Consider the following 27,073-nt stretch of genomic DNA (forward strand, 5'->3'; position numbering starts at 1 on the left):
AACTGTCAGCCTCACCTCCCCAATTCCTGCTTTATGTCAGTTAAATTAACCAACCTGCACTGGGAAGTACTGGGCAGGATCACATTTTCCATCCAATAACTTCTGACACCATGTGGAATTCCTGTCCTGAAAAATGTCCCACTCAACCACGATCACTCACCATCTTATCTGCAAACCCACCCACCCTCGACTCCAAGAATGCAGGAATTCAGCCTGCCTTCCACCCGCTTCGTTTACCTCTATCACCATCTTTAATGTTCTCTCTCTCTGTACTATAACAAAGCTGTAAATTTCAGTAATACAATTGGAGGCATTAGAGTAAGAGCATCTTCAGTGCTAAGTTATTGATACATGTCCAGATGCAGAATCTCTCACTCATGGAACATACTATATATACTTGAATTAACCATAAAATGTTCTGACAATTCAATGGCACTCCATATACTAGCTGTTTATTTTAATATGAAGAATGCGTAGTGACAGTGGTGGGAGTTCATATTTGGCAAATATTTACAGAATGGTATGTCATTAAAGCTCCCGCATAGGGATGAGGTGAGCGTGTGTCTGCTGTATGTGTGTGTCTGGGGCTCATGGCTAGGTAATGACAGGTTTGGGAGATCCTTTGTATCACCTCCGGAACATAAACAATGACAGAATTTCTGCTGGAATGGAAAGCAGTACATCATTTTTTACCATGCGGTACACAGTTTTCTCCAGAGACCGTACCCTACACTTATTCAAAATACATACTTCTCACTCAGGGGGGAACATCATGGAGTTAAATCTCAGGATGCAGATGCACACATAAATAATGATCCAGAAAGCGCCCTTCTCTTCCTCAGGCAACACTGCTATATGAAGATCTGTTCAGACAAATCTCATAAAGTTTTAATGTACCGATGAGACTTTCACACCATTGCACAAAAGCATCTGATTGTAGCAGCAAAGAATCCAAGTTATGAAGCATCATTTGGGATAATATTCCAGACAAATAAATCATTCCACTTCCTTTTTCTTTTCTATGAACCTAATTACTTCGAAAGTATTTTTTGAATGCACAGTAGTAAGATGGCAGTGCAGCAAAACTGACAAGTAAAACTTGATACAGGTTAAAAAAAGTACTTATAGCAGAGCTAAAACCATCTCCACATTTTAATACATTTGCAGTTTCATGGAACCCAAGGGTATGAAAAGAATGACATCTTATTTTAGGAGATGAGATCCTTACCACAGGGGAGTGACTTGTGATACTGATCTTGTCCCCTCAAGAAAATAGGCTATTTCTTTCTTGTTGATAAGGATGTCATTCCCAAATAATATTATGTTGAACCCTTTACATAAAGGTGCTGTTCCCCTTAGCTATTAAGTCATTCCCTAGCTAATACTTTTCTATCTATGTTCCATTAGTAGCTCTATATTTCATAGGAGAGGCAGAATGTACTTTATTTAGGACTAAATCTTCTCTAGTCTATTTTATTTGTGCACATCTTTGATGTTGATCAATGCTGAACAATAGTCAGTGTTAGGCTAACATGCATGTATTCAACAAACAGATTTGAATACCATGACGGCATCGTGCTTGGAAGAACAAAGGAAAGGTGTGTTGGGTCTCACTTGTAAGGGTCATTGGGATCCTTAGCATTGCAGGCCTCAGCGTGTCCATTGCACACACACCGTCCACCAATGCTGATGTCCTTGATGCTGTAGTAATACTGCAAATGAGAAAAAAGAAAGAAATAATAACATTTAAAGAGAATGCTGGTATAATATATGAAAACCTGAGCCACCCCCACTAAAAGGTCCCAGACAAGATGATGCTCAACCTTGTGACAACTGAGCATGCATCACAAAAAATGCTACTGCAAGTGGGCACAATGAACAATTAGGTGACTGGTCGTGTAGTCACAGAAATGCACTCAAATGCCGTGTGTAAGCAGAAGCTCACCCTGCGCGTGACTGTGGGGTCTCTGAGTGCTTTGCCCATCAGGTGACCCAGCAGGGTGTTGGTGCGAAGGAAACGCAGGCGGATGTTAGTGGCCTTGGTGAAGTCCCTCAGCACGGGGGAATAGGAGAAATTCATGGCTCCTGGACGCCCGTTCACCAGGGAAACTACAATCTGTACACAAAAGCACACACACACACACACACACACACACATACACAGGGGTGCACAAATGCATATAAGTGCGAAATACACAAAAAGAGCAACAAGAGAATAAGACAATCATCATAAATCATGCAATTTTGAAAATTTTATGAACGGTTTCTTCTATAGAGCTGCTTGACCACACTCACTTTTCTCTCTGTTATTATCAAATGGAGAGTGGTGAACAATACATTGCACATTCAACTAACATTGCAAGCATTCCCCCCACTTAATGATAGTTCGGACTCTTGTGGTACAGATGATCTGCTTTTACATCACATGCCATACCAACACTACTGGGACATTTCCAGGAAACAAGAATTAAAGGATATATTTTGCAATATTTTTTATTTTTTATTTTTCTAATTTGTGAGGAACAAATAACACATACAAAAAAGAAACACTTCTGTCTGTGGTTGTCCGCTTACCTCTCCGTTTTCCAGGGGAACAATGCGGGAATACTCTGTTGTGCAGATGACATCATTGTCTTTGTTGATACGCTCAATTGTGCTTTGGCCAAAGCGTTCAATGCAGTCTCTTTTTGATGCTGGCACAATACAAAAGACAATTTGACAAGTTACAGCCATAGCAAGATTTAATGTAGACTCATGTTTCACGAGTAAGAGTACGTTCAGAATTCACCACTTACAATGTGAGGTGCAAACTTTCCAATATGATTTGGACCCTTAGAAGCTACACACTAATTCTAGCATGGTTCTCACATGCTTTCAATGAACAGGGTCACCCAGATCTCTAGACAGGCGAGCACTTCTACAGGGAGCAATCACTGTACCGTCTATGCTCAAGAGTAGTTACACATATATACAGTAACAGTGCAGTGGGTGGGTATTTGGACAGTTACACAACTTTTGTTGCTTTGGCTCTGCACTCCTGCACACAGGATTCGAAATGAAACAGTGAATATGAGGTTAGAATTCAGCCTGTTAGCGTTAATATGAGGGCATTTACATCTATATCTGGTTATCAGTGTAGGAATTACATGTAATGTAATGTAATTACAGCCTTTCTTACATACAGTCCCATACAACAAAAATTGCATCACTGCCCAATTACTAACAGACCGGACTGCAAGTACCACCTGGGGAGAGGGTTCATATTATACATCATCCAATATGCTCATTACTGCCATTCCGTGGAACCGCAGAAGCAACAAGCCAAGACAAATTTGGGGAGGCAGGTTTGGCATTTACCCTCCTCATTAACTGAGGATCTGTGCCTATTAAGCAGGCTAATAACGTCCCCTCACCCTGCACCCCAAAGACATGAAACCTAGAAAGTGCCAGAGGTAAGTAACGTTCATGTGAAATTGGTAGGGATGCACAATATGCTGGTGCTGATAACTGATACTTGTCTGGCCATATGGGCCAATACCTCTGCCATAGTGCCTTTAGCACAGATACAAACTGCAAGAAGGTTTACATATTCATGAAAAAGCCAATCAGCAAGGAAAATGTATTATGATAATGTGGCCAATTTTATTTATGTAACAAAATATTTCAGGTGGCATACTTAATCATTAAGCAGAGAGAATCACAAAAAAGCTACCCAGCCTCTGTACAGCTTTGCTAACAGTTTGGCTGGTGAAAAGGTAAATTAAAATGAAATAATTGATGAAAGAGGGACAGATGACTATGATTATGTTACTTATGTACCTACTATTTATCCAAATAAGGGCTACACAGAAAATCAGATGACCTGGAAATCTCTTATTGGAGGAAGAACAAAAACAGCAGCACAACAGGGATTTGCCTTGTCGGAGAGAGCAGAACAGCTTTGCAAACTTTAATCCCCTGCTTGACCACAAACTGTGGCTCAGTGGAAATTGCGCCTTCTACTGAACCTTCTAAAACAGAATGACTCACCCCCAGCTGACTCAACCCGCCTCACTCTTTCTAACTAAATTAAAATCATATGCAGTTTCCTCAAACCTCACAACCACTCGCACAGTATAAACAGCACATCTGTTTTTCACTGATTCTGTTGTTCCTGTAAAGTCAGCAGATGAGACAGCAGTGAGACTCCAGGAGGTCACCCCCTTTCACTTCACTCATTTTATATGTGCTGTTTCCATTTGCCTTGTAAGGACAATCTGGCTGATTTGGGAGAAACAGGTTTTTTAAATGTCTGTCTGGAAGCGATTTCTGCACGGATGATCTAGCCTGGTACGGTGTCAGTGCCCTTGAAAAGGGGCATTGTGTGCATTGTTCCACTGCCACATATCTCCATGTATCAGATAACAACAGACTTAATGTAAGAATGCATTAAGCAAACTTGTTTTTCAAAAACAGAGTTAGTTTTTAGCACAGGAGCGCTCGTACGAGCTGCTTTCCTCAGTGGGTCCCGCTCCTAGAGAGCACATCTCGTCCCCCAGCGAGGTTACTGGAATTCTGTGGAGACCCTTATCTAGCCGGGGCCTGCACGCTGCTGCCGAGGTGGGCTGGCAGCAATGAACGGAATGTCGCAGTCTCCCACCTGAACTGACAGCTGCTGCTGCCAGCAAGATATGCTGCTCTAGACCCTCAGCTCTGCACATTCACACATGCAAAACGTCGAAGCACAGACACAAGCGATGAAAAGCACTTTACAGATATTAACAGTGTGTTCCTGGTGGTGGATATAAATTCCCATTAGATCTCAGGTTCTCTGTCGTGCCATCAAACCAAAAGTTTTTTTTTTCCCAGAGAATTTTTCCTCAGACATGATGCTATGTGTTTAGGGCAAACTGCTAAGCAATTGTAAGTGTGTACTATGTTTCCAAAGTTGACAGTGGCAGATCTGTTAATGAAAATAAAGTAATCAGCACTTGCACTGCTGTGGCTTGCTCTCATTGAGCTATTCCTGGACTCAGCCTCCCCCTACTGTGTATGACAGTCTCATCTGGCAGCAAAAAACAAAAGGACTCTGTGTTTAAGCTCTAAAGGGACAGAACAAGGATACGCCTCTGGTTTCCATGGTATCACTCTCTTTCTCTGCTACCTTCTTCATAGTGGATATACTGTACATTCTACACTTTTTAATAATTTCTGCCTAAATTTTTTTTTCTTTTGTACAAATGGATGAATAATGCATTTCTATCTATGTAGGATAATGTATGTAAATACAGTACACTAGAATAAGCACAAAAAGGCACAACATTATAGTACGTAAAATGCAATATAAATTTAGGATTACGTTTGGGCATAGGCATAGTGAATCACATATTTTCTGAATGCACATCCATATGAATTTTTAAACTTAGCTTTTGGATCGTCGTCATCACAATTTCCATCACAACCATCATCATAATCTTTTTCATAATCATCCCCATCTTCACCATGCTCCCGCCAGACTGATTAGCAGACTGATACTCACAGGCAAAAAACTGCCAGGGCTGATAGGTTTCCCCAAAGTCGATAGACCGCTCCAGCACCCACAGGTCAGGTCTGGGGGAATTCGCAAACTTGATGAGGACGTAGGCCACGTGGAAGAGCTAATAGGAAACAAACAAGAAGAAAACAAAAACAAACTACCATTAAAATGCACTGTACTGTACTGTACTAGATAAAATGTCACTTCCATTTTCACCACTGAATAAGCTGTCATTTCTGTACTACTAGCATCTCTGCAATGAAACAAATCATTCTTAAAATAGTTTCATGCTGTAAACAGGGACTAAAGGAGGTCTTCCCATGGTAGCTTAATTAAACTGATTATGTGACACAAGTGGACACGTTTGGTACAATCATTTCTTAATTTCTCCAAATGAATTTCTTCTGAGGGCCCAACATAGCCTGATCAGTAGGTTAGGCAGGAGGCCTTGGGCTCTGGCCTGAAGTCTCTCCAGCTGCCTACACTCAGGACACAGTCGCCTGTTGACATGCCGCCAAGTGTGTACAGCTCACATTCCTGCTGCTATCTCGTCTCCTTTGAATATATTCAGTTATGTCAAGAAGAATTGCTCATGGTACAATTATGTATGGTAGAAGATCTTTTAGAATGGTGTTAGAGAACATTAAAATGGCCAGTTTAAATGTTTTTATTCGTCATTTAAGAAAGAAAATGGGTCTCCCTCTTTCTCTCCTTTTTACACACACACACACACCCACACAATACAAATAAATTAAAAGTGCAAATAACAATTTGCATTAACAATAAGGCTTGAAAAATTAGGACACAATAGCCTTTAAAGCAAGTATTTTTAAAAAGTATTTTTAAACAGAATTATACAGAATACCACGAGGCCACTACAAAAGCTATCCATGCTCTGCGGTATATATATTTCAACACAAATGCATTCATTACAGAGTACAGAGCGATAATAACCATGCAATTCCCTTCTGGAAAAAGGAGCCTATGAGCTGGTGCTTACATCTTAACAACGTTTTTAGAATGCCACATAAATTTTTTTTTTGGATGAATTCCCTGCAGTTGCAGACAAAGACACCTGTGTCAGTGTATATGAAGGGATGTGAATGAAGCCTTTTCAACACAGAATGCCATTCTCTCCCCATCAACAAGACGCCTGTTGATTGGTGGGTTTTGACTTTCCCCCCACTTCAAAGATCATACCTTTTCAAACCGTGAGGGCTTTCATTTGTGTGTGTCTGCTTGTGTGTTGAAATACATTTATGTGCATGTTAAAAGGGGTGTGCCCAGACCAAAAAAAAACATAAAAAAACAAACCACCCAGTGAAATAAACTTTGTAGCAACTGCACAGCCCTCCAAACCATTTTACATAGGCTTTACAGTTCATATTTGACATAGGTTTCTAATAAACTGATATACTGGTACAGAATTTCCATCACTACTCTCCCAGTCTAAGAACTATTTCAGTTAATCACTCCTTATTTCCTGTCCTTCTTCACTTCTAACTGCCCTCACATCCTCCAAATGACTCAAGAGGCACTGCAGCCTGAGCAGCCTCTGAGTGGCTTGGACAACGGACCCGTTGACACCCAGACAGGAGACGGCACAGCTGTAAATAAAAAAACAACAAAAAAAACCTCCATTTCAGCCTCACCCTACTATTTATGGTTGCCGCTGCTTAAAGGTCAAGCCGGCTGAACGGACCGAGCCTATCAATCAGAGCAAGTGTTTTCAGAGCGAGACAGCCGGCACATGCTCAGTGAGGGCGTGGAACGGCCAGCGAGCGGAGCACAGCGTGGCCCTGCGGAACGTTCCGGACCGGGCCCCCCCCCCCCCGCTCGTCCCCTTCCTCTTCCTGAGCCCTCAGTTTCGGCAGAGTCCCGCTCCAGTAGATAACACTCCAGCCGCCGCATGACCGGGTCATGGGCTGCGGGGGACCCAGAAGAGAAGCGGTCACAAACGAACGAGGCGCAACAGATCAAACACAAAAAAACAGGAAGAACGTCATTTCCAAAAGCTGAATCGGTAATTGAAACTCCGGTTTCCCAACTGTGTGAAAAATGTTTCCTTTTCACAATGTGGCAAAGATCATACAAAACCGCTAACAAATGTCCCCAGGATATAGACTGCAGGCAGGTTGAATTCAATTGAGAAATAACATGAATTCAGAATACAATAAATCAACTTTTTTTTTTTTACAGAAGTAAAGGAAAAATCTATTTTAAAAAATGCTATTGGGATAGATGTGTGGTGCAGCCCGTCGGGGGGTTGACTCGGGGTTTCGATCACATCCAATGCCATGGCCTTTTCTGTGCTCCGTTCTCTCTCGGCTTATGTCTAAATACATTATAAAAGTACAAAAGACTGTCTGCTCTCCTATGAAAAAAAAGTAGATGAAGCAGATGGGTAAAGAAGACGAGAATAGTATGATTATTTTCAGGAATCCGTATCACCTAATCAGCAATGCAGCAAGTCCTTGTCCTCCTTAAAAAAACACTCCCCCATAAGTATGCTCAAAACTTGAGCCAAAAAAGTCAAAGAGCATGAGTAGGAAAATGTTATGCCTACAAATAGTAACTATTGCATTCCAACTTCAGCTGAGGGTAGCTTCTCTCCTTGATATCAGATTTGACAGATTGGTTAAATCTTTATTTAAGCCACTTTGGGAACATGGGACACGAGGCAATTCATCCATCAGTCGACTCTGTGATCTGTAGCCAGAAGTTTAGAATATTAGTTCTATATGAAACGTTATTATTGTGAGAACACTGTAGTCTTAGATTTGGAATGTAACAGCTTCTGCAATAAAACCATGAAACTGTACTTTTGTATTGATCTCATTCCTTTTTTGTCTAAGATCAAATTACTTTTTGAGGGACACATCTCAACTCTGATTATTATTATTATTATTATTATTATTATTATTATTATTACTATTTCAGACAAAATAAGGAAATGATCATATAACTTCATCTCTTTGGCATGGCTGGATGCTTTGTGAGTAATTTCATGGATGACTGCTCTAGTTAGTTGTTCTGTGAGGTTAATGATCAAACTTACACTTTGCTTTTCCACTACATTCTTTCCAGAGGTAATCCTGATAAAGAAAACAGCCTCAAGACACGGACGGAGCATTTGAACTATGGACCATAAACGAAACATTCCAGAGAGGAGGAAACTCCTGCATACGTACACCCCGTTCAGCAGGACAGGGCGCTGGAATGAGACAGTATTCAGCACTCAGTGTGTCATCTACCTCTCAGTGGGCACTAATGTAATGGGATAGATATGTGGAAGCTAGCAGCTGTATTCTTTAACAGAATCAGACAGCACCATACCCACATTCCATGTTGTACGGTCGTACGGCCATTGGAGGTGGGAAATATTTGTATTACATTTTTCCAAAAGAAAAGCGAACTATTACTCAGCGCAAGATTCAGACCGATCAATAAACACATCCAGGGGTTCATGAATTGGGCAAATGCACACAACATACGAGAACATGTGCACGCATGCACGCATGTACGTATGCACGCATGCACGCAGGCACATAAAAATTCTGGAACCACTGGTATGATGACAAATGGAAGTAAAACATGCCTGGACAGCACCCCATCTGAAGAATTCTCGGGAAGGCGGGGGTGGGGGGGGGATGGAGGGGGATGGAGGGGGAGGTGGTCACACTGCAGTTTCCGCACAAATCTACCCCACTCTGGGATCTCTCAGAGGACGTCCCGGCTAATCCTGAGGTGCCTGGGGCGGCCCCGGGGGGCTCTCTGCAGATGGGCGGAGCTATGAGGCCAGTGTAGCACCGGGTCTCACTGGAGACTGGGCTGAGGAATAATGAGCCGCTTGTGAGAGAGAGAGAGAGAGAGAGAGAAACAGCCAGGCTGAAAGGGGAGACGCCCCAGCTGCGGCCATCAGTACAGTCGTTCCCAGTGGGGAGCTGGGCGGCAGCGCACATGTCTGTAACATCCGCCCGCTGGCCCCGCATCCTGGGCCCAGCGCAGCCACAGGCCCAGTTGTTGGCCCCCGTGGGAATGATGCCATCCAGGAATGAATAAGCTCTCACTGCCGCTGGGTGACGGTGTCCAGGGGGCAGCCTACAAGGTCACAGAGCACAGCCATTCTTGGGATAGCTCTGCGGCTCTTCTAGTGGGCACCGTTCGCTCCAGAGTCCAGGAATGCTCCTCCGAGCCATTGTGCACACCATTGTTGCATTATCAAAGACAGCTCCCGCAGTAGCCTAACACTAAAATAACTCTCTGAAATCTCCACCTGCAACCACCTCACACACGTCTCATGAGAGAGAGCATCCGCAGCTTTGCCCACCCAAATATTTTCACCTATTTTGATGACAAATATTTACAGCTACAAAATGCCTTTGAAAGTTGAAACCCCAAGCAGAATAAATGCTAAGATAAATAATTAGAGCTCACTAGATTCCATATAAATGTTTAATTGTGTAACATTCTTGGTGCAGCATTATATATGGTTGTATTTTTGCAATTCCTCCTTCTTCAGTGAATCATCCACGTTATCCACACAACCAGCTCCTAATATATTGCGTGTTAACAGTGATATGCACTGACTGAGTGATTCACATGAGAAAGACATGTAGATATTTTTAAGCTTGCGGACTTGAGCAAACAACAGTAAAATACCCAGAGACACATTTCCAAGCATCAACATGTTCACTTGGTCATAAAAGTTAACCTTGAAAATATATAAGAAAACATCCATCCCCTTTTGCCACGTGAAGACATAAAAAAGCATCACTTTACTAGTGAGCCAGGTCTTGAACAATAAAGGCCAAAAGAACAGGTGGGAGAAAATTATATCTCGTATCATAAAAATAGACTATGCTTTGAGGTGGCACATGGCATGGATCTGGATTTGGAAAGGTGATCTGAAGGTCCAAGGATGCAGGATATCATTGCATCAAGCACAGAGAAATAATAGGTACTATTGCTGTCTGTATGCTTATGCATATGTGGGCATGCCTCAATCATGACCTTGAGCCGAGTGACCAAAGATTCTTGCCTTAAGTTACATTAATGTCACATTTGTTTTTTGATTTTTGGTTCATTTTAGTTGATATTGTGAACATGAGCATTCAAGTGCTTACATGAGAAAGAAAGAGAGAGAGAGAGTGAGAGAAAGTCAGAGAAATGGAGACAGAGTTCTAAGTATTTGCGTGTGTGTGTGTGTGTGTGTGTGTGTGTGTGTGTGCGTGTGTGAGTTTGTACCACCCTCCTGAGGCATCACACAGACATAGGAAAGCAGACTTAATCCTGAGCCTACAGAAACAGAAACGCACACACACACACACACACACACATACACACACGGGCATTTTCATTAGTCTCCTCGTTAACACACTTCAGGGAGGCAATGTTGCATCTTCATGGTCTCTGTGTTTAGTTTTTTTAAACTCAAGGCCTCTGGAAAGCTTTCTGCAGTCACTGGCAGGGCCAGCTTGAGCTACAGCAGAAGATAATGCTGCTGTCGGAGGAGGCCCCTGTAGCAGCTGGGATAGCAGTGAGATAAGATGTGCAGTCAGGGATATCTAATTAGCCCAGACTCAAGTGCTGCAGTCTGGAAACCAAAACTCCCGCTTCATTTTTTTTTTGCAGGAAACAGCTAATTAATTTTCAAAGTAAAACATCTTCCCAGACGGGACCCCCCTTTTTTTAATTAAAAAAGTAATGGATTAAAGCATTAAAAACCACATGCTATTGCAAAATCACGGAGCAAACTGTGCAAACCTAACCGTTTTTTCCCCCCTTTTAATCCGGGGGCACAAGCAGGGGCTTGTCATTAAATCAAAAAGCAGAACTGGGAGGGAGGAGTTCACAGGGAGCGGAGATGGGACCAGTGTGAACATCAGACCCTCTCTCAGGTGATGGGAACTTTTTCAGACATGGTAATTCTGCCTGGAATTCCTAAATCCACCCCCCTCCTCCCCCCTTTCTGCAGTGCATCTGTTTGCGGCAGTCTGTTATAATCAGCGCTTATGGAAGACCTGTAATTAGCGTCCGGGCTGCCTCTGAACACTGGGAGCCTTGTGGCAAAGCCGCGTTTTTCATGGGGAGGCGCCGTCAAAAGCTGAGCCGACACCCAGAGCAGGTGTGAACAGCAGACCCAAATGCCCATTACCCACCCTCTCACCCGCACGGCACTGCCATACAACGCACCTTCACAGAGCGGACCCTGTTATTTTCCCACTGCCTAACTACAATCAGTTCTGACAGTTTTAAAACCACAACGTCTCTTAAGTCTCACGGAAGGAGCCACAAATGCATTATTTTATAAAATAATAAATAAACACCAACTAGGTGAATGAGAACTGTATATTTGACGATTTATGACACATCAATGTTATTTATGAAAAGATCCATGAACATTTATTTAAGCTCTGTGAGAACCTCTGGACACAAGCACAGGAGATCATAGTAAATCTCTGCCTGTACGCCTGGAAACACAAAGTCAGTAGCTATTCCAGGCAAAGTTTCTCTCCTTTAATTGGTCCCTAAAGCGTGGTCTCTCTGATGCCCTTAATGTGAACAGGAGTACAGAGTATATGTGAGCTCAGACCAGCTGTGAATGGGCCATGCATCTTCCCCAAGGTCTTCTTCCAGGAAGGGAAAGAAGATGAAAATGGGGGAATGTACTGTGTCTAATGCCTACTCTCTGTCTGCTCTCTCTCACTCCCAGTTCCACACCACAAGCTCTTCTGGGGTCTGAAGCACGTTCCCTCTGTATGGAAACTGACGGTTTTATGGTCACGTACACAATCCAGTCCCACAGATCACAGAAATATTCCATTTGGCAAAAACAGAATGGGAACTTCTGTGAAATTCCCAGCAGCAGATAGTGCTCACTGCACTTTGCTGTAATTATATACAAACATAGCCGTAACATTCTTAAGAAGTTTCCTTCAGCCATTCAATTAAAACAAGGTTAAACGAAACAAGCAACCCTTCAGCACAGAGTGGTTTCATGACTGCACGTATTGACTTTTATCTGTGAAGATTGCTGAACTATTAGCATTGGATACTTGGATATCTCCATTTGTACACATCCTGCACTGAAACCATAACCCCTGTGTAGAGGAAACCATTTCATAACCAACTATGTGTTGGCTGGTCTCCTGAGACTGACAGCCGTGTATTTACTTTGGCCTCATGACCAGAAGTTAATGGTTCACGTCAGGAATAAATATACACCAAAATATCAAAAAATAGATTTTGCTTCATAGAAATATAACCTGTGCATTCCAATTTTACCAAAAAACAGAACAGTTACATGAGAAGTATTAGCCTTTATTGAAACTTGAATGGACTTAAACAAGATAACTGAACATTATAATTTTTTCACATTTTATGTGTAGTTGCGAATAACAGGGCCTTGACCTCAATGATAAGACTGTGCCCTCTGCCCTAAAAATCACGGCCACAAAATCCCTTACAAGTTTGCCTTACGATTTTTACAGCCCTCAGAACCGCAGTGTTTGCTTTCTTCCATCTGCCTGCAGCATGTGTCTCAAGACCATCTATTTATCTAAGGCCAAAGGAAGCCTAACGGGGAGAGGCTTAGGTGGTCCCCCTCCACCACCACTCAGACACAGCCGGAGCAATCCAAAGACTGTTAATCTTTCGGCGGACATCTTTGGTCACATGCGCCCGTGTGTCAACCCACCGTGGGGAGCTCCCACCCAGAGTCAGGGATCAGGACAGACGGCCCCTCTGACCCCCACCTCCTCCCCTACCTCCCCCAGCGCCCCCCCATGTCTCCCGCCCTGTGAACCCACCACAGAGCGGGGCAGATGTCCTGTGCAAAGGACAGACTGAGTCTCGGTGCCACCAAAGGGCCTAACTGATAAACCTGCTGCCCCTGAGAGGAAATTATGAAATCAGCTCACTGAGCGCCGCAGACACCATGAAAGCCTTTGCTCAAACAACAGCTTTAGGTGACCTGCTGAAAACAAATATTTGCCTTCACATTAGCAAGGATGGTCTGCTCTGTTTCCTTTCCTGTTTATTTTTTTCTCTCTCCCAAGCAGGAGTAGGAGCCGGTGTGGCCTCCGCTAAGTGTTTCATTCTGGAAAAATCCTCAAGCACACAAAAACAGCCTCGTCCAACTGCGGAAGGAGCACAGCGTTAACTGGCGGATTTAAAATCTTGCGCTCGTCGTGTGAGAGAACTGAGCTATGCTTGACCGGGCACTGTTGCATTTACAAGTGGGCTATAAAATCGACCAACAATGTAAAACTTTAAGGCCTATTTTCTGCCGCTCTCCCTCTGAGCAGAATAGGTTCTTTGTTGAAGATGGAACAGATTTGCATTATACTATTCTTAGCAGAACTGGTAAAGCTAAAAATGACATCTGTTGCAAAGTCTTGGTTTTCCCTTGGCAACAGTGCACAGAGCCTTAGGAAAACCTGATAATCCCCATTTCTTTTTCAGTCAACATGGACACATGGCACTTGTTCTTCATGAGGGCTAAATGGTATAACAGATCGGTTCACCTTAAAAATGGAAAATCTCAGCCCCATTTCTGAATTTACACAGTACACGCAATTTTCTTTCAGGCAAATACGTAAGCACTGCTCACCACCCAGCTACCTTTCAGTGGTCAAAGACCATGGGAATCCAAAACATCTTCTGGGGACCAAGAGCAAGGGGCACCCACCGCTGCATTTCACAACCAAACTACAGCAGGACATTTCCACACCAACCCTGTAATCTCATTCCTTTCCCAAGGTAAACGAGATAGTGCCGCAGCCTGGCTTCCTGCACATGAAAGCATGCATTTGCCCCAGGTTTTCCTATCTACAGGAATTGTCACCTCCTGTAAAATGTTATCATAATCACAATGGTAAGATTAGGAGCAGTGGGTTTGTTTGCAAAGTCAGGGAGTTGAGGACACAGACACCCACTCGCACACAAAAGGCCTGCTTCTCCTCTCATTCCTTATGGTAAGCAATCTGACAAGCTCCTGAAGAAAGGACTTTCAAGCGTGCCGCAACAAGCATCTGAAGCAGGTTCTCCTGCATTTAGCCCAGCCCCTCCAACTCCCACTTCCTAAGCCCACTCCTCCTTCAGTTTCCAAAGTTCAGACCATTTTATAGTTTCCTTAAACTCTCAGGCAGGGCTGCGGCGCCCACATTAAAAAAAAATGCAATTGATGTGCGGGCCCAGTATTTACACAGGAGTGGAGGAAACTCCAAACGACCCAGAGGGCTCCATTAAAAAAAAGACAGAAGAAAAAAATGACATTTCATGACGGGAACTGAAAAAACGAAAAGAAAAAGGTGCACAAATGTTTAAGGGTGTAGGTTAAGGCCAGGTCCTAAAGCCGTAGTAACAATGGTCAATGTGACCTTTACACTCACTTGTGGCTTAAGCGGCACACATGAGATCCCGTAATAATGAGAAACTCTTACGGGTCAGCCACATTCAAAAAGGATTCATCAGTAGGAGACATAATGAAAGTGATCGGGTGTGAAGCGAACAGAAAATCAAAATGGCTGCCTATGGAGTCCTGCCATTCACATTGTGAAGAAAATGCAGACTCATATGCCACAATAAATTAATGATTGGCAATAGTAATATAGTGGTCATCTTCCATCGTTTAACACAAGCCATTAGACAGATATTACCATTGTTTATTTCTAACTAATTCTCCTTATCCCAGCTTCTAACCGAACCTCTAACCATATCCTAAGAATAGCATGTTAGCCATAGCATGTTACCGTTTTTTAATAAATTAAATTTGGGTACTGTCTTGCTGATTGTATAGGCAAAGTACGGAGTCCTGGAACTCTAAAGGATGTCAGGAATACCTCCTTGGATAGGTTTTGTACTGTAAGAGTGTAATTATTCAATATGTAATTATTAAAACATCCATTATCCTGTTACATCCTCCTCTCCCACAGGGGCAGTGCTCTTGTTTATAGGTAGTAAATCACACAAGACATTCTGTTAGATTAGCTTACTCATTTAATCAGCAAAAGCCTTTACCGCAGGCAAAAGTTGCTTATACTTTTCCACCTTCCACATTCAGCAAAACATTTAAACAGCTGGATTCTTTATTCGCTGAGACCCAGGTGTGTAATGCCTTGGTTCTACTCAGGATTTAGAACCTGCAGCCCTCCATTGGTGTTACCACTACACCAATGTACCATTAAGTCTATGATTTTTTTCTATAATACATGGAAACGAACAACATATAATTTCCCTAAGCAAAACAAAGCCATTATTACATCACATTCATTTAGCACATGATCTTATTCAGAATTTATTACAACAGTGAATTAACATGAGAAATAGTGAACTAGTTAAGAATATTCCTAGACCAGCAAGTATAGGGATCAGTGGGGAACCAAGATACAGACTGAAGAGGTGAGTCTTCAGGGGGCATTGGAAGATGGCCAATGATTCTGTTTTCCTGACCACCATGGGAAGTTTGTTCCAACACTGAGGGGCCAGTACAGAAAGGGTTTGGCTAGGAAAGGTGACCATGCAGGGAGGGGATAGCCAGTCACCTCAAGGTTGAGGAAAGGAGAGACCGAGCCAGCTATGGAGATTACAGCTATGGTGGAGCTGTTTCACTGGCTGCCCTGTAGGCTGGCACCAAGGTTTTAAACCTGATTGGAGCTTTAACACGCCAGTGAAGGGAGAAGAGGATGACTGTGACATGAGCAGGCCTGGAAAGACTTTAGCTACCTGTTCCTTAAACATTCCTCACATGCGACTGTTCAAATGCATGTGCGCCCACATGCAAATTATTACATGGTTTTACTTCAGCCATAACTGCAATGCTCATATTTCACACTTTCTTAGCTGGGTTATTCCCTTCTTTTCTCCCTCTCTCTCTGTCACCACCCCCCCCCCCCCCTTTAGCACCAGCCCATGCCCTGGAGAGGACTTCAGCAGTGAGCGACTCATCAAAGTAGATGTATGTGTTCCGCGTTTAAATGGGAGTCCCATGGGAGGAGGAGAGAAAGGAGAGACAGCAGGAGGGGGAAGGGAGAGATTCAGAGGGCTGTGGTAAGGCAGTCAGCAAGAACTTACAACATGACAGATTTTGTGACCTATAGCTCTAAGGGTGGAGAAGGAGGGGGGAGTGTGAGGGGTTAAAATCCCTGCTGTTCCGGTCTTTATTTTGCCCATTGTTGGTTCTCCCCTCCTCTCAAGAGAGGTAGGGAGGCAGAGGGTTCACACCACAGCCACAGAATAAATACTTGGATGGGGAGTTCTGCCTTATGTACATATCCTACCCAATATTAAAGCTTTACTGGGCAGACACAGGTGACATACAGTGGAGCTCTCACCCACAACAGCTTCTACATTCCAAGTAGAAGCGAATAGACAGAAATTTACAAAAACTGAACAGAAATAGAAACGAAGGCCAGCTGAAATAGGACTATATGTGACTGATTTTTCCCGTGGGAGAAACAGGGACCAGCTCGCTTAAGCACATGTGTCAAACCTGACAGTAACTCTCCCTGTTTTTGATTGCGGAACATCCAAACATCTCAGTTCAACTCAAGCTGGATTGTTCCTGCTTCCTAACTCTCTCTCTAGCTCCTCCTCTTCCTCCCCTTATAATATAAGTAGCTTATGTGGTTTCTCTTTCCTGGTCCAGTTAAATAGGAAGCCCTTCACCTCCCCCCCCCCCCACCCCCATTTTCCATGCTTCTCTCCTATTAAGGTCAGTTTGTATTGCGGCACCCGCTCTCCAGCCAGCCCCCATTTTCCTGCTCAGTAAACACCATGAATGAGTCAGGGGGGGGGGGGGGGTGCAGTGACAGGACAGCTACAGTCCCAAACACTGATATACACAGCAATGGAGGGAGTGGACTGAGTTAGCCAAAGAGAGAGAATGAGAAGGATGAGTGAGAATAGAGGAATGAGGTTGAGAGATGAGCCAGAGCACACAGAAAGATTTGGGGTATAGAGACAATAGAGAGGGGGGGATGAGGTAGAGTGAGTAGAGAGGACTGAGTACAAAGAAAGTGAGGAAATTAATGAGGTAATCACTACACTTCTCTCTCTCCTCTCTCTCCCTCACTCTCTCTGTCTCTCTGTGAGAGCTTTGTGGGCCATTTTTGGGGGCGGGGGGCACCACAGTCTGAGACTGATGGCTGCATACCATCCTGATCTGAGGGGAGATGATGAGGAATGTACACCAGACAATGCATAGATTGTTCAGATTGCCTGCTAAGGCATGCAGGTCACTCAGACTGAATCCTAAACCTGTGCATACATGCAGTATATAACATGTCAATCACCCGCATCCTGGAATTACCCTCTCCAAAAAACAAAAGAAAAAAATATCATGACGGAAATTAATCTCTTTGCCCAGTTTACTAGAAACACGCTCTTTCACATGACAAACTCATTGCCCCAGATGGCGTCCCTGCTTCCACATCCAGTGAGCCATGGGCAACCTCAAGCAGTGCTTTAAAATGAATTACGACCACACAGAAAAGCTGAGCAGTGTGTCAGCTATTTTACACTTTGAGGCGGTGGTTAATCAAACCCCACCGCAGGGTGCTCCTGCATATATATATGGCTCAAAAGCCAGTAGGAATCACAAGATATAGAATAGGCATGTCAGTTGGGTAGAGACTAGAGAAAGCAGAGTGGAGAGGGACATGTCTGTGTGTGTGTGTGTGCACGTGTGCTTAATGCCTGTGTGTATGTGGGGGGCTGTAAATTATATTCCAAATTGCTTTTCATGTTTCCGCTCTACTAGACCTTACTATACTCATCAAGTTATTTTCCATGCATGCTTCATACATTGAATTCCGACATTGAACTGACTCCAGCATAGAAGCTGCAGGGCTGCTGTGCCACCTTCAGACTTAGTGACGAGGCAGACAGTCACAGTGCACAGTGCCTTGCATAAGCACAGCCAGCAACCCTGCACACATGCCAACCCACTTTAGATCACGTGAGCTGGCTGGAGCATACATATCTCCATCAAATGGGAAATTGCTTCTAAAGCAGCTACAACTTATACAGACACATAGCTTGTAATAAAAAAAGCTATCAATTGCTGGAAGTCACAGTTCCTTACAGTGTTTAAGCATTATGCTAAGGGCACTTTTATTTTGGTCCAAGTTATTTTATTATTTACCCATAATATTTTCTGTAAGGAAATATGGTCCTGTGGCTGAACTGATGTTGTGCACAACTGATGCACGATTCAAGCAAAAGCAGTTTTGTATTTTCCAAAAAAAAAATAATAATAAATTTGAAATTTTTATGATGCGTTGCTTTTTGGAGGGAAATATGGTCTCAGGAGATTGTAGTAACCATGACTCTACATTTTTACAGAAATGTGAAGAGAGAGAGAGAACATGAACTGGACTTAATGTGTTCATGGCTGTGAATAACTGTTACATGATGAGTATTGTACCTTATTGGACCGGTTTTTTTGTAGTTGTTCCAATGACCTTCGGTCTGCACTTATTGTACGTCGCTTTGGATAAAACCGGCTGCCAAATAAATGTAATGTAATAAAAACCCTCAATAATTATGTAAGCACTCTGCATGACCCCTTAGGTGTGGCATAACATGAAATACCTCTTAAGATGATCAAACACAGAGGATGAATTTTTGCATAATTTGAATATTCTGCTTCATCCATTTAAAACAGCTTTGTATTACAGTCATATATTGTGAATATACTGTTCATTACTAAACAGAAGAATGGTGAAGTGTATGGTTTCACAATAAGTATTTTAATGTACGTCCTTTGTCATGCATCTTTAATAAAAACCCAGGATTAAATGTACAACAGCTTTTTCACACCGCAAATTAATTCCCTTCTACCTATTGATAACATTTCTTACTGAGGAACTGCAAAAAGGCCAAGTTTAAAATAACTCTTTTGAGAACCTCCAGGGAGAAAGGATTTAATTTCCTTCAATTAGGCTCTTAAAAATCTTTAAACCTTTTCATGTTCCCAGAGGGACTGGCTTATGTCAAGACCAAAGAACCAAAACTTCTTTCATCTTGACAAATTGTACACTGTTCCAGAGTAGAATAAGCAGCACACACTGGGGCAAAATAGCACAGGAAAGGTGCATTCTTCAGCAGCAGTGCGTCATATATTAGAGTAAACTCATTCATTTGAGTAATGGACTCCTGAAAACGAACATAAACATTTGCATTTCTTCATGACAACAGCATGGTGGGTGCCCAGTATTACCCTTTTTTCCCTTTTTTCCCTTGTTTACCCTTCCACCTAACAGGTGCGCATTTTGAAAATGAGACCACTGATATGCCTGAGTGAAAAATGGGAGCCAGGGACGTCTGTGGGGCGGTCAGAGTTAAAAGTTAACCGTTGGAATGCCCAAAGTTCCTTGAAATGGCTTCTGAGGCACAGTCTCTCAGTGTGGTGTCCCGGGTCATTTATACAGCATAACGAGGAACTGAAAGGGGAGGAACTTGGGAGGTAAAGGGGTAATTTAGGTATGGTCCCCCAGCAGGTTGAGACAGGGATCGGGTTAACTAACATTCCAGTCTCTTTCTCACTGGGTGTGTGTGTGTGTGTGTGCATGTGTGTGGGGGGTGGGGGGAGCATGTGTGTGTGTGTGTTCAGGCGTAGGTCAAGCAGACCCCACTCCCTCCTGCTTTCCACCTCCACTCAGCTCTCCACCCACTCCCCCCTTCTCAGCCTCCCTCATTCCTCTCTCCACTACCTTGATATTGGCACAAAGGGAAAATGTTAAAAGGAAAAATTGTTTTTGAAAAAAAGGGACCTCTTGTACGTTAAGAGTTAACAAGGTAACACGAGGGGGGGCTACTCCACAATGTCACAATGCGGCAGCCCCTACAGAGTCCTAGCTCCGTTCCCCGCTGAGTCCTTCATGATAGCCCCCATTATTGTTTTTTAACAAGATGCCATTATTGACCCTCAGAGAACAGCATGAAGCAGGTCACAGCCCTCTAAGCACATTGAAGAGAGGGAGCTACTGTGCAGGGCTAGGAAAATTGTGCACTGTGGAGAACAGCAACAGACCAGTGAAAAACAGAACAAAACCAGACCTGGGTCACATGAACAGCACATCTCAGATGGAACAAGATGTGATAAGATTCACAAGAGGGAAAATCTAGCAAAAGGAGTGTGGACACACAGGCTAAGAATAACAAAGTGACTGCATCTCCATTGCAATTTGAAAATGCAAAAAAACACCCTTAATTCAATGCAATATCACAAACTGAAAAAAAAAAGAATGCTAAACACTGAACAGCAGGGACACTGGACAGTCAAGGAAAATGTGTCAGACTGACACAGACACACAGCCTGAGCAAGTTATTATTCAAATAAATTATCCAGTCTGATCTGCAAGAACTGAGCCAAAGCTGCACTTCTGGTTAGAATAGCACACCATAATTTATTGTCAATTTAATTGTATCTGGCCTCCAACAACAGACAGTAATTTTTTCGATGGAGAAGTGGCGATGCTTTTGTACACTATGGCTGAGAGTGAGTCTATTCTGGCAGCAGACAGATTTCTCCTGTCTGTCGAGCCACACATCTTGGTTTAGGTTTAACATGCATTCTTTTCTAGTGGGAGAGAGACTTTGACATCAAACACAATTCAAAGGTTTTTCAATGTGTTTTTTTATGCAAGTCAGCACAACATACACAGATGCAAAGAAACTAAAGATTCCACCTCAGAGACCATTCTTCCTGTACAGGTGGTCCCAGTTCCTGTAGGATTATTAATGCCTGGGTGACTGTTCCAAACAATGAAAAGTCTTTTATTCCATGTAAATCACTCAATAACATGCAGCCTATCCTCCTATCCCCCTCTCCCTGCCTCTCCCCCTCTCCCTTCTCCTTTTCTCTCTTCTCTTCCCTCTCCCTTCCCTCTTCCCTGCCTTGACAAATGATTGTATTTACTATGCCTTTATGTATAACGGGGACCATGGAGGCGGGTCAGAAATTCTATATGTCATGGTGTGTTCTGTTTAAACAAGTGAAGCTGTCCAGGCAAGAGCCAGGGGCAAAATGGGCTGAGATGAGCTAAAAGGATTGTGAATAGTTACTCATTTGAACTCAAAGGAATGCACTCTGCAAGGCCTCAGTTTATACATACCTTCAAGTCCATCAGTAAACGGGAAAAAAATTAACTGCTAACTTATAACTTGCAACTTTACAATGTTCCCAGACAAGGCTGTGCTGACTCTTTACAACCTGCTCTGGGTGTAACTGCTATTCAAGATATCCAAAGCTTGAGGATGACACAGAAAACCAAATGCAGCAAATAGCAGTGATGACAACATTGATTCCAACTAGCAGGTATATGCGCAAAGACATAAATCATATATTCAGCATACCCACTTAGAGAAAAAGTTGAAAATGTCTTTCAATGAAAAAAAAAAAGAATTGTTCATACTCTAATGCCATTCTACATGTATCACTGGATCTCAGTTACACCTGGAACCATAAGCCCTCAGATTTCACACAGAGCCAAATGATCACAACTGAATCAACGTATGATTCAATTACACATCTACTGCTTGTATGAGATCAGTAACATACAGAACACAGTGCCACCAGAGAGACATAAAGATGGCGATCGAAGAACTGACCTGCCCTAAATCTAGGGTGACGTTGACCTCATTGTACCCCACGCTGCGGGAGAGGGGCGGGCTCTGCCACCACCGCTCTGTCCCATCGATGGCGTTGGTGATGGGGTGCGCCCTGTTGCTGTCACCCATGGTGCAGGTGTCACAGTACTGGCCCTGAGACGAACGAAAAGAAAAGACAAGTCAGCTTGCATCACGCGAACCTCACTGCTTCACATTGTGTCTCAGGAATACAGTTACTCTAACAATGTTTTTAAGGACGTTTTTCTGGGAAAGCAAACTCTACTGTGCTATTTAACAACGACTTCACCTATCTGTGCTGCTCCCAATACAATATGACTGATTGAACACAAAAAGCTGGGAAAGACTTTTAGGAAAAACATCATATTGTTGGTTGCTAAGACCTTTTTCTTTTACCAGTCTTGTTATCAAGCTCAACTTAAACAAATTGAATGGGTTGAAAGGGAAACATAATCTCCTTTTCAAGCCACAAAGTTCAGGGGTGACTGACGTGTCCTCTCCCCCTCTTTCGCCCTCTCTCTATCTATTTCTCTTGAGGTTCACTGCTGCCACAGCAGATTGAAAGCTTCCTGTGAATGGCCCTTGTAGAGAACTTGGAACCTTAAAAAAACCCTTGACCTTTCCCTTACTTTCCATTGTTAGCAGGGTGGTCAGCCAATAAGCCCTTTTCTCAGTTGTTCACAACGGTATTCCAAGAACAAGAACAACATGTTTTATGTGCAAATGGAAGTCAGACAGCTGATTGTCATACTGTTTAGTGGTCAGAGTATGAATCCAGACCCTGAATCTAATGCCATAGGTCCAGCTGGATGGCTGTGGAATGCTTGAACATTATACTTCCCAGTATCACATTTGTTCCCATAAATTCAGTTATAAAAAATGGTTGCAGCACTTTAAGTAACCATATATGCAATGTAGAAAGAATATTTTAATAGCAGAGCCAGTTCTTTTTACTGGCCCATGAGATCTGCTGATTATGTTGAGTTTCACTCAAGCTGAGCTCATGTATTGAAATGTTAATACATTTTTCATTGTTTTTCCCCTTTCATTTATCAGCTAGCCACTGTGTGCAAAAACATAAAGGTATAACATAAATAAATGTAGACTACTTCAGCTTGGTTTTATTCCTTTGTGACTCTTAATAGTTAATACAGCTAAACTTTTGCAACTCTGTCATAATTAGTGACTAACAAAGCTCAGGTTGAGCCTGCAATTTCTTGGTTGTAAGGTTCAATCAATATTTAATAACTCTATCAATATCTAATCAATATCTAGAAGCTCATATCTAGTAACTCCACCATCTTGTTGTGCCAATTGAACCCATGAATTAAATTTTACCCAAAGAAAAAGAAAATACGATTTTTATTGGATGAGTGTTGTGCATTTGTGTTTTTAAACACAAATGCACAACATCCCTGCAACAACTAGCTAGTTTGCTCAAGCCAGGACTATATGACAGCTATACTATGACTGAAAAGCCTGGAAAATCTTGGCTTTGAGCCAAAAAATTAGCTTTGTTCTGACAGGGGAAATGTGAGTTTAAGTTGGCTAGGATTCTATGATTTACTGTTGAATGAGCTCCCAACAACACACCAGGCACCCATGGACCACCAGCTGCAATGATGAACAGTCATTAGCACACAGACAAGTTAATCAAGAAACAAGACCAGGTCAAAACCTAGTATATGGCTGGACCTAACACACGTGATCCGGCCAACCAATGGTGTAACTTCATAACTCACTCAGTCACTCAGTCACTCAGTCACAGACATTCGCGTTTCTAGGGCTGGCCCCGCTGTTGCGGTCCAGCCATAAATATATTTTTGTTGTAGTGTCTCTTACAAAAGAATCTAGAGAGGCTGCACTGGAAATTCCTTATTAAATGAAATAGAATTTCTGTCTGATTGGACACCAGGATATTCAGTAGATTCCCAGGACCAGGACTAGGAAGTTTTCCATACAGTGTGTAGGAACGTCAGAGAAAATTGCACAGAATAGGAAATTGTCTCCACACTTCTCCCCAACTGTTTTTAATTACTAAAAACACATTTATGCCTCAGCCAGAAAATGGGATTAGCACCACCGGATACTGAAGGAGTTAGAGCGGAGACAGTGATATATTAAAATAATCCATCACGCAGCTTGAACCGCTCATTCAAAACATCTATAGAAGGCACAGTGGTTTGAGCAGATCCCAGGACTTGCGCTGTATTATAATAATCTTTCTTTCTTCAGAATCTGTGAAAATTAGGCACACATATTTATGACCAAATTCAGCAAACCTTAACCAGGCATATGACTACTTGTTATACTGTTGTGCTGTAGCAATGGAATGGAATAAAATGGAATGTTTTTTTACTGAGCCAACTCATTCAAATCCTGTTTCTTATTTAAAGGAAACAAGAAACAAAGGAGTGCTTCATGTGCTGCATATAAGCAACAGTCTGCCACCCTGCTAACATCTGATTGCATGTAACAGTGCTTTGACCACAATGCATCACAGAATCAACACTGCAAGCGCAATCAAGCCCTGTGATTACTGGACAGGAAAACCGGTAAAAGACCTTACTGCAACAAACGTACAATATTTTGTACAATGCCTTGGTGATCTGTAATTAGGTTGACCTGATCTGTAGTGGCGGTTTGTATAGTAAGTAGTACAGCAATTTACAGTGCTTCAAATTTGTAATGGCAAATTAATTTGAGTTCGACTTGGAATCAGACAGAAAACGTCAGCACATTTAATGTTGGTAATAAGAACAATCCTGGGAATGGTGATTCAGTAAAACTTCGACAAGACTTATTGTGTCAGTGATCCCAGAAGCTGCTCTTGGAAGAGGTTATGTGCTTATTAGAGTATAGCCTTGGGGATTGGAGGACACACTGCAGGTTCCTTAAATTAGCATATTCTTTGATGTTCTGGTCCATAGGTCTCCAGGACCCACAGCTAACTATTTCTTATGGCACTCCCAGCCCTTTCAAAGCCTCTCTGGGAATACTTGAAATTCCTCCAGGAAAATCCCTGAAGAAATTTGGCTGGCAGCTAACATTTGCAATTAACAATGTTTGCCTTTCAACACACTTACCAACGTGTGCAGCAATAATTATTAAGAATATTTTGTATCTTTGCACCCATGAAATTGTAGATTATATGAATTACATCTTAATCATTTGTATGGTAAAAATATTATGGCAACAAAAAATGTAAGCGTGGCTTTTTGGTGAGTAGAGACAGGTGCTTTTCAGCCACTGCGCACAAAGACAGACATTAACTACTGTATATCAAGTTAGCTAAGTTATCAGTCTGGTGTACAGTTACAGTATCATGTTCCTTGGACGTTATTTTAAAACAACAACAAAAGGACTTCAGAACAGTGTTACAAGAGTGCCCTGGGATTTTGGTAGTCTACCTGAAGGCTCACTGTTCCCAGGAAACTTAAAACAAATATTCAGGGAATATTTTAAGGACATTTGTCACATTTTTACAGTCCAAAGCCGTACAGTCCAACAACAGACTCCTATACAAAATAACATGATAAAATACATTGTCATATATTTTATCATTTGCATTAAAAATGCAACTTGGGCATGGTCTGAAAATAATATGTATAACTTATGGTCCCAATTGAGTGAATATCAACAGGTTTCTGGACCTAATAAATAACTTGAAAACTATTGCAGACTAGTTGATGTAAGTTAGCTATAACAGCCCAGTCACATGCAAGCACCAAAAATACAAGACAAGCAGACTAAGTGTATTAAGCAGATTACTGGGGAGTGGGTTTACAGTAATAATAATAATAATAATAATAATAATAATAATAAAAATAATATATTTACCTGAATAGTCTGGCTCGGGTCTCCCGATACAGGCCCCCCCACAAGCTTGCAGTATAAGTCCTGAATTGTACGCCCATTCTCGTCCTCCCCACAGGTTGCAGTTGCCGTGATTTTTGTGCCCTCTGCCAAGTTGAAATACGGTGGATGCAAGCTGAATCCGTTCACTCCACTGGTAGGAAGCTCCTGAGCAGAAACTACGCAAACGAGCGACCACACTAACAAAACGATGCGCGCAGAACTGTCACCGGCGTGGAAGGTTATTCCTACCAGCGGTCCCCTCGCCATCTTCACCTGTGCTGTCCGTCCAATGACTGAAAAAACACTAACTAACGAATAACTACAGAAGCTCAACACAAGCGAAATAAAGTGTTGCACAGGGTCATCTGAGAATGCAAAAACACACAAAATAAAAAATACATGAAGTGAATCTTATTCCTTTAGCGTTTCCTGTAGCATTGTGAGATGATACTGTACGACTGTAATCACCGTCTCTCTTTCGGACGGGCACCTCTGCGCTCGAGCTCACTTTCTGCCAGTGCAGTTGGGGGGCAGTGCAGCTCAGCGCGTGTGTAGCGCCGTCTCGCACAATGGGAAGCCCAATCAAAAGATAGTTCAATTTTGAGCTCCCCCCCGACTCTTTCACCCCTTTTTCTTCCGTAAAAAAGATCACAGTGGTATCTCGATTGTTGTTAGATTACACACAGCAAACGTAGGCGGAGCTATTTGCGGTAGGCTATATTACTGTGTAGAATTATACCATTGTCCCTTGAGGGGATTCTGCTTGCACCGTTGATGTAATGTAACACGGGAGACTTAATTTAATTTGTGTCAGTCATCTTTAGCTCCAGTTCCCTGCTTCTAGGCTCGCCATTTACAACATAAAAATGTACTCTAACATAAATTCATTATTAAATGCATTGGTTTTTGTAAACTGAAGACCGTTATACGTTTAGACACAAGCTCGAACAAGTTGCACGGTGATGGCACAGTAAATTAAAAATTATCTTACGCATTCAGGAACTTTGGATTGGGTGTTGGACCCCACCTTCCTTCCTCTGTTGCTAAAATGATGTCTCCCTGAGC

The 27,073-nt window shown here is 42.5% G+C and overlaps 1 protein-coding gene across 1 annotated transcript; it reads right to left on the reverse strand.

Moving 5' to 3' along the window:
• Window positions 1-1,594: 1,594 nt before the first annotated feature.
• LOC135233995 (laminin subunit alpha-5-like) lies at window positions 1,595-26,663 on the reverse strand. Its single transcript, XM_064298061.1, has 6 exons — window positions 25,991-26,663; window positions 22,133-22,285; window positions 5,519-5,636; window positions 2,575-2,693; window positions 1,946-2,116; window positions 1,595-1,712 (listed from the first exon to the last, which is right to left on the reverse strand). Exons 1-6 carry the CDS (start codon window positions 26,273-26,275, stop codon window positions 1,611-1,613), a joined length of 948 nt encoding a protein of 315 aa, XP_064154131.1. The 5' UTR covers window positions 26,276-26,663; the 3' UTR covers window positions 1,595-1,610.
• Window positions 26,664-27,073: the final 410 nt, after the last annotated feature.

The sequence above is a fragment of the Anguilla rostrata genome, chromosome 11, assembly GCF_018555375.3.
Source record: "Anguilla rostrata isolate EN2019 chromosome 11, ASM1855537v3, whole genome shotgun sequence".
Classification (NCBI taxonomy): Eukaryota; Metazoa; Chordata; class Actinopteri; order Anguilliformes; family Anguillidae; genus Anguilla; species Anguilla rostrata.

Excerpts from the sequence above, each read along its gene's own strand:
- LOC135233995 (XM_064298061.1), bottom strand. The coding sequence starts at position 26,275 with ATGGCGAGGGGACCGCTGGTAGGAATAACCTTCCACGCCGGTGACAGT. Across the intron at positions 5,637-22,132 it reads TCACCCTAGATTTAGGGCAG|CTCTTCCACGTGGCCTACGT; the intron begins GTCAGTTCTTCG and ends GTTTCCTATTAG. Across the intron at positions 2,117-2,574 it reads TTCCCCTGGAAAACGGAGAG|ATTGTAGTTTCCCTGGTGAA; the intron begins GTAAGCGGACAA and ends TTTTGTGTACAG.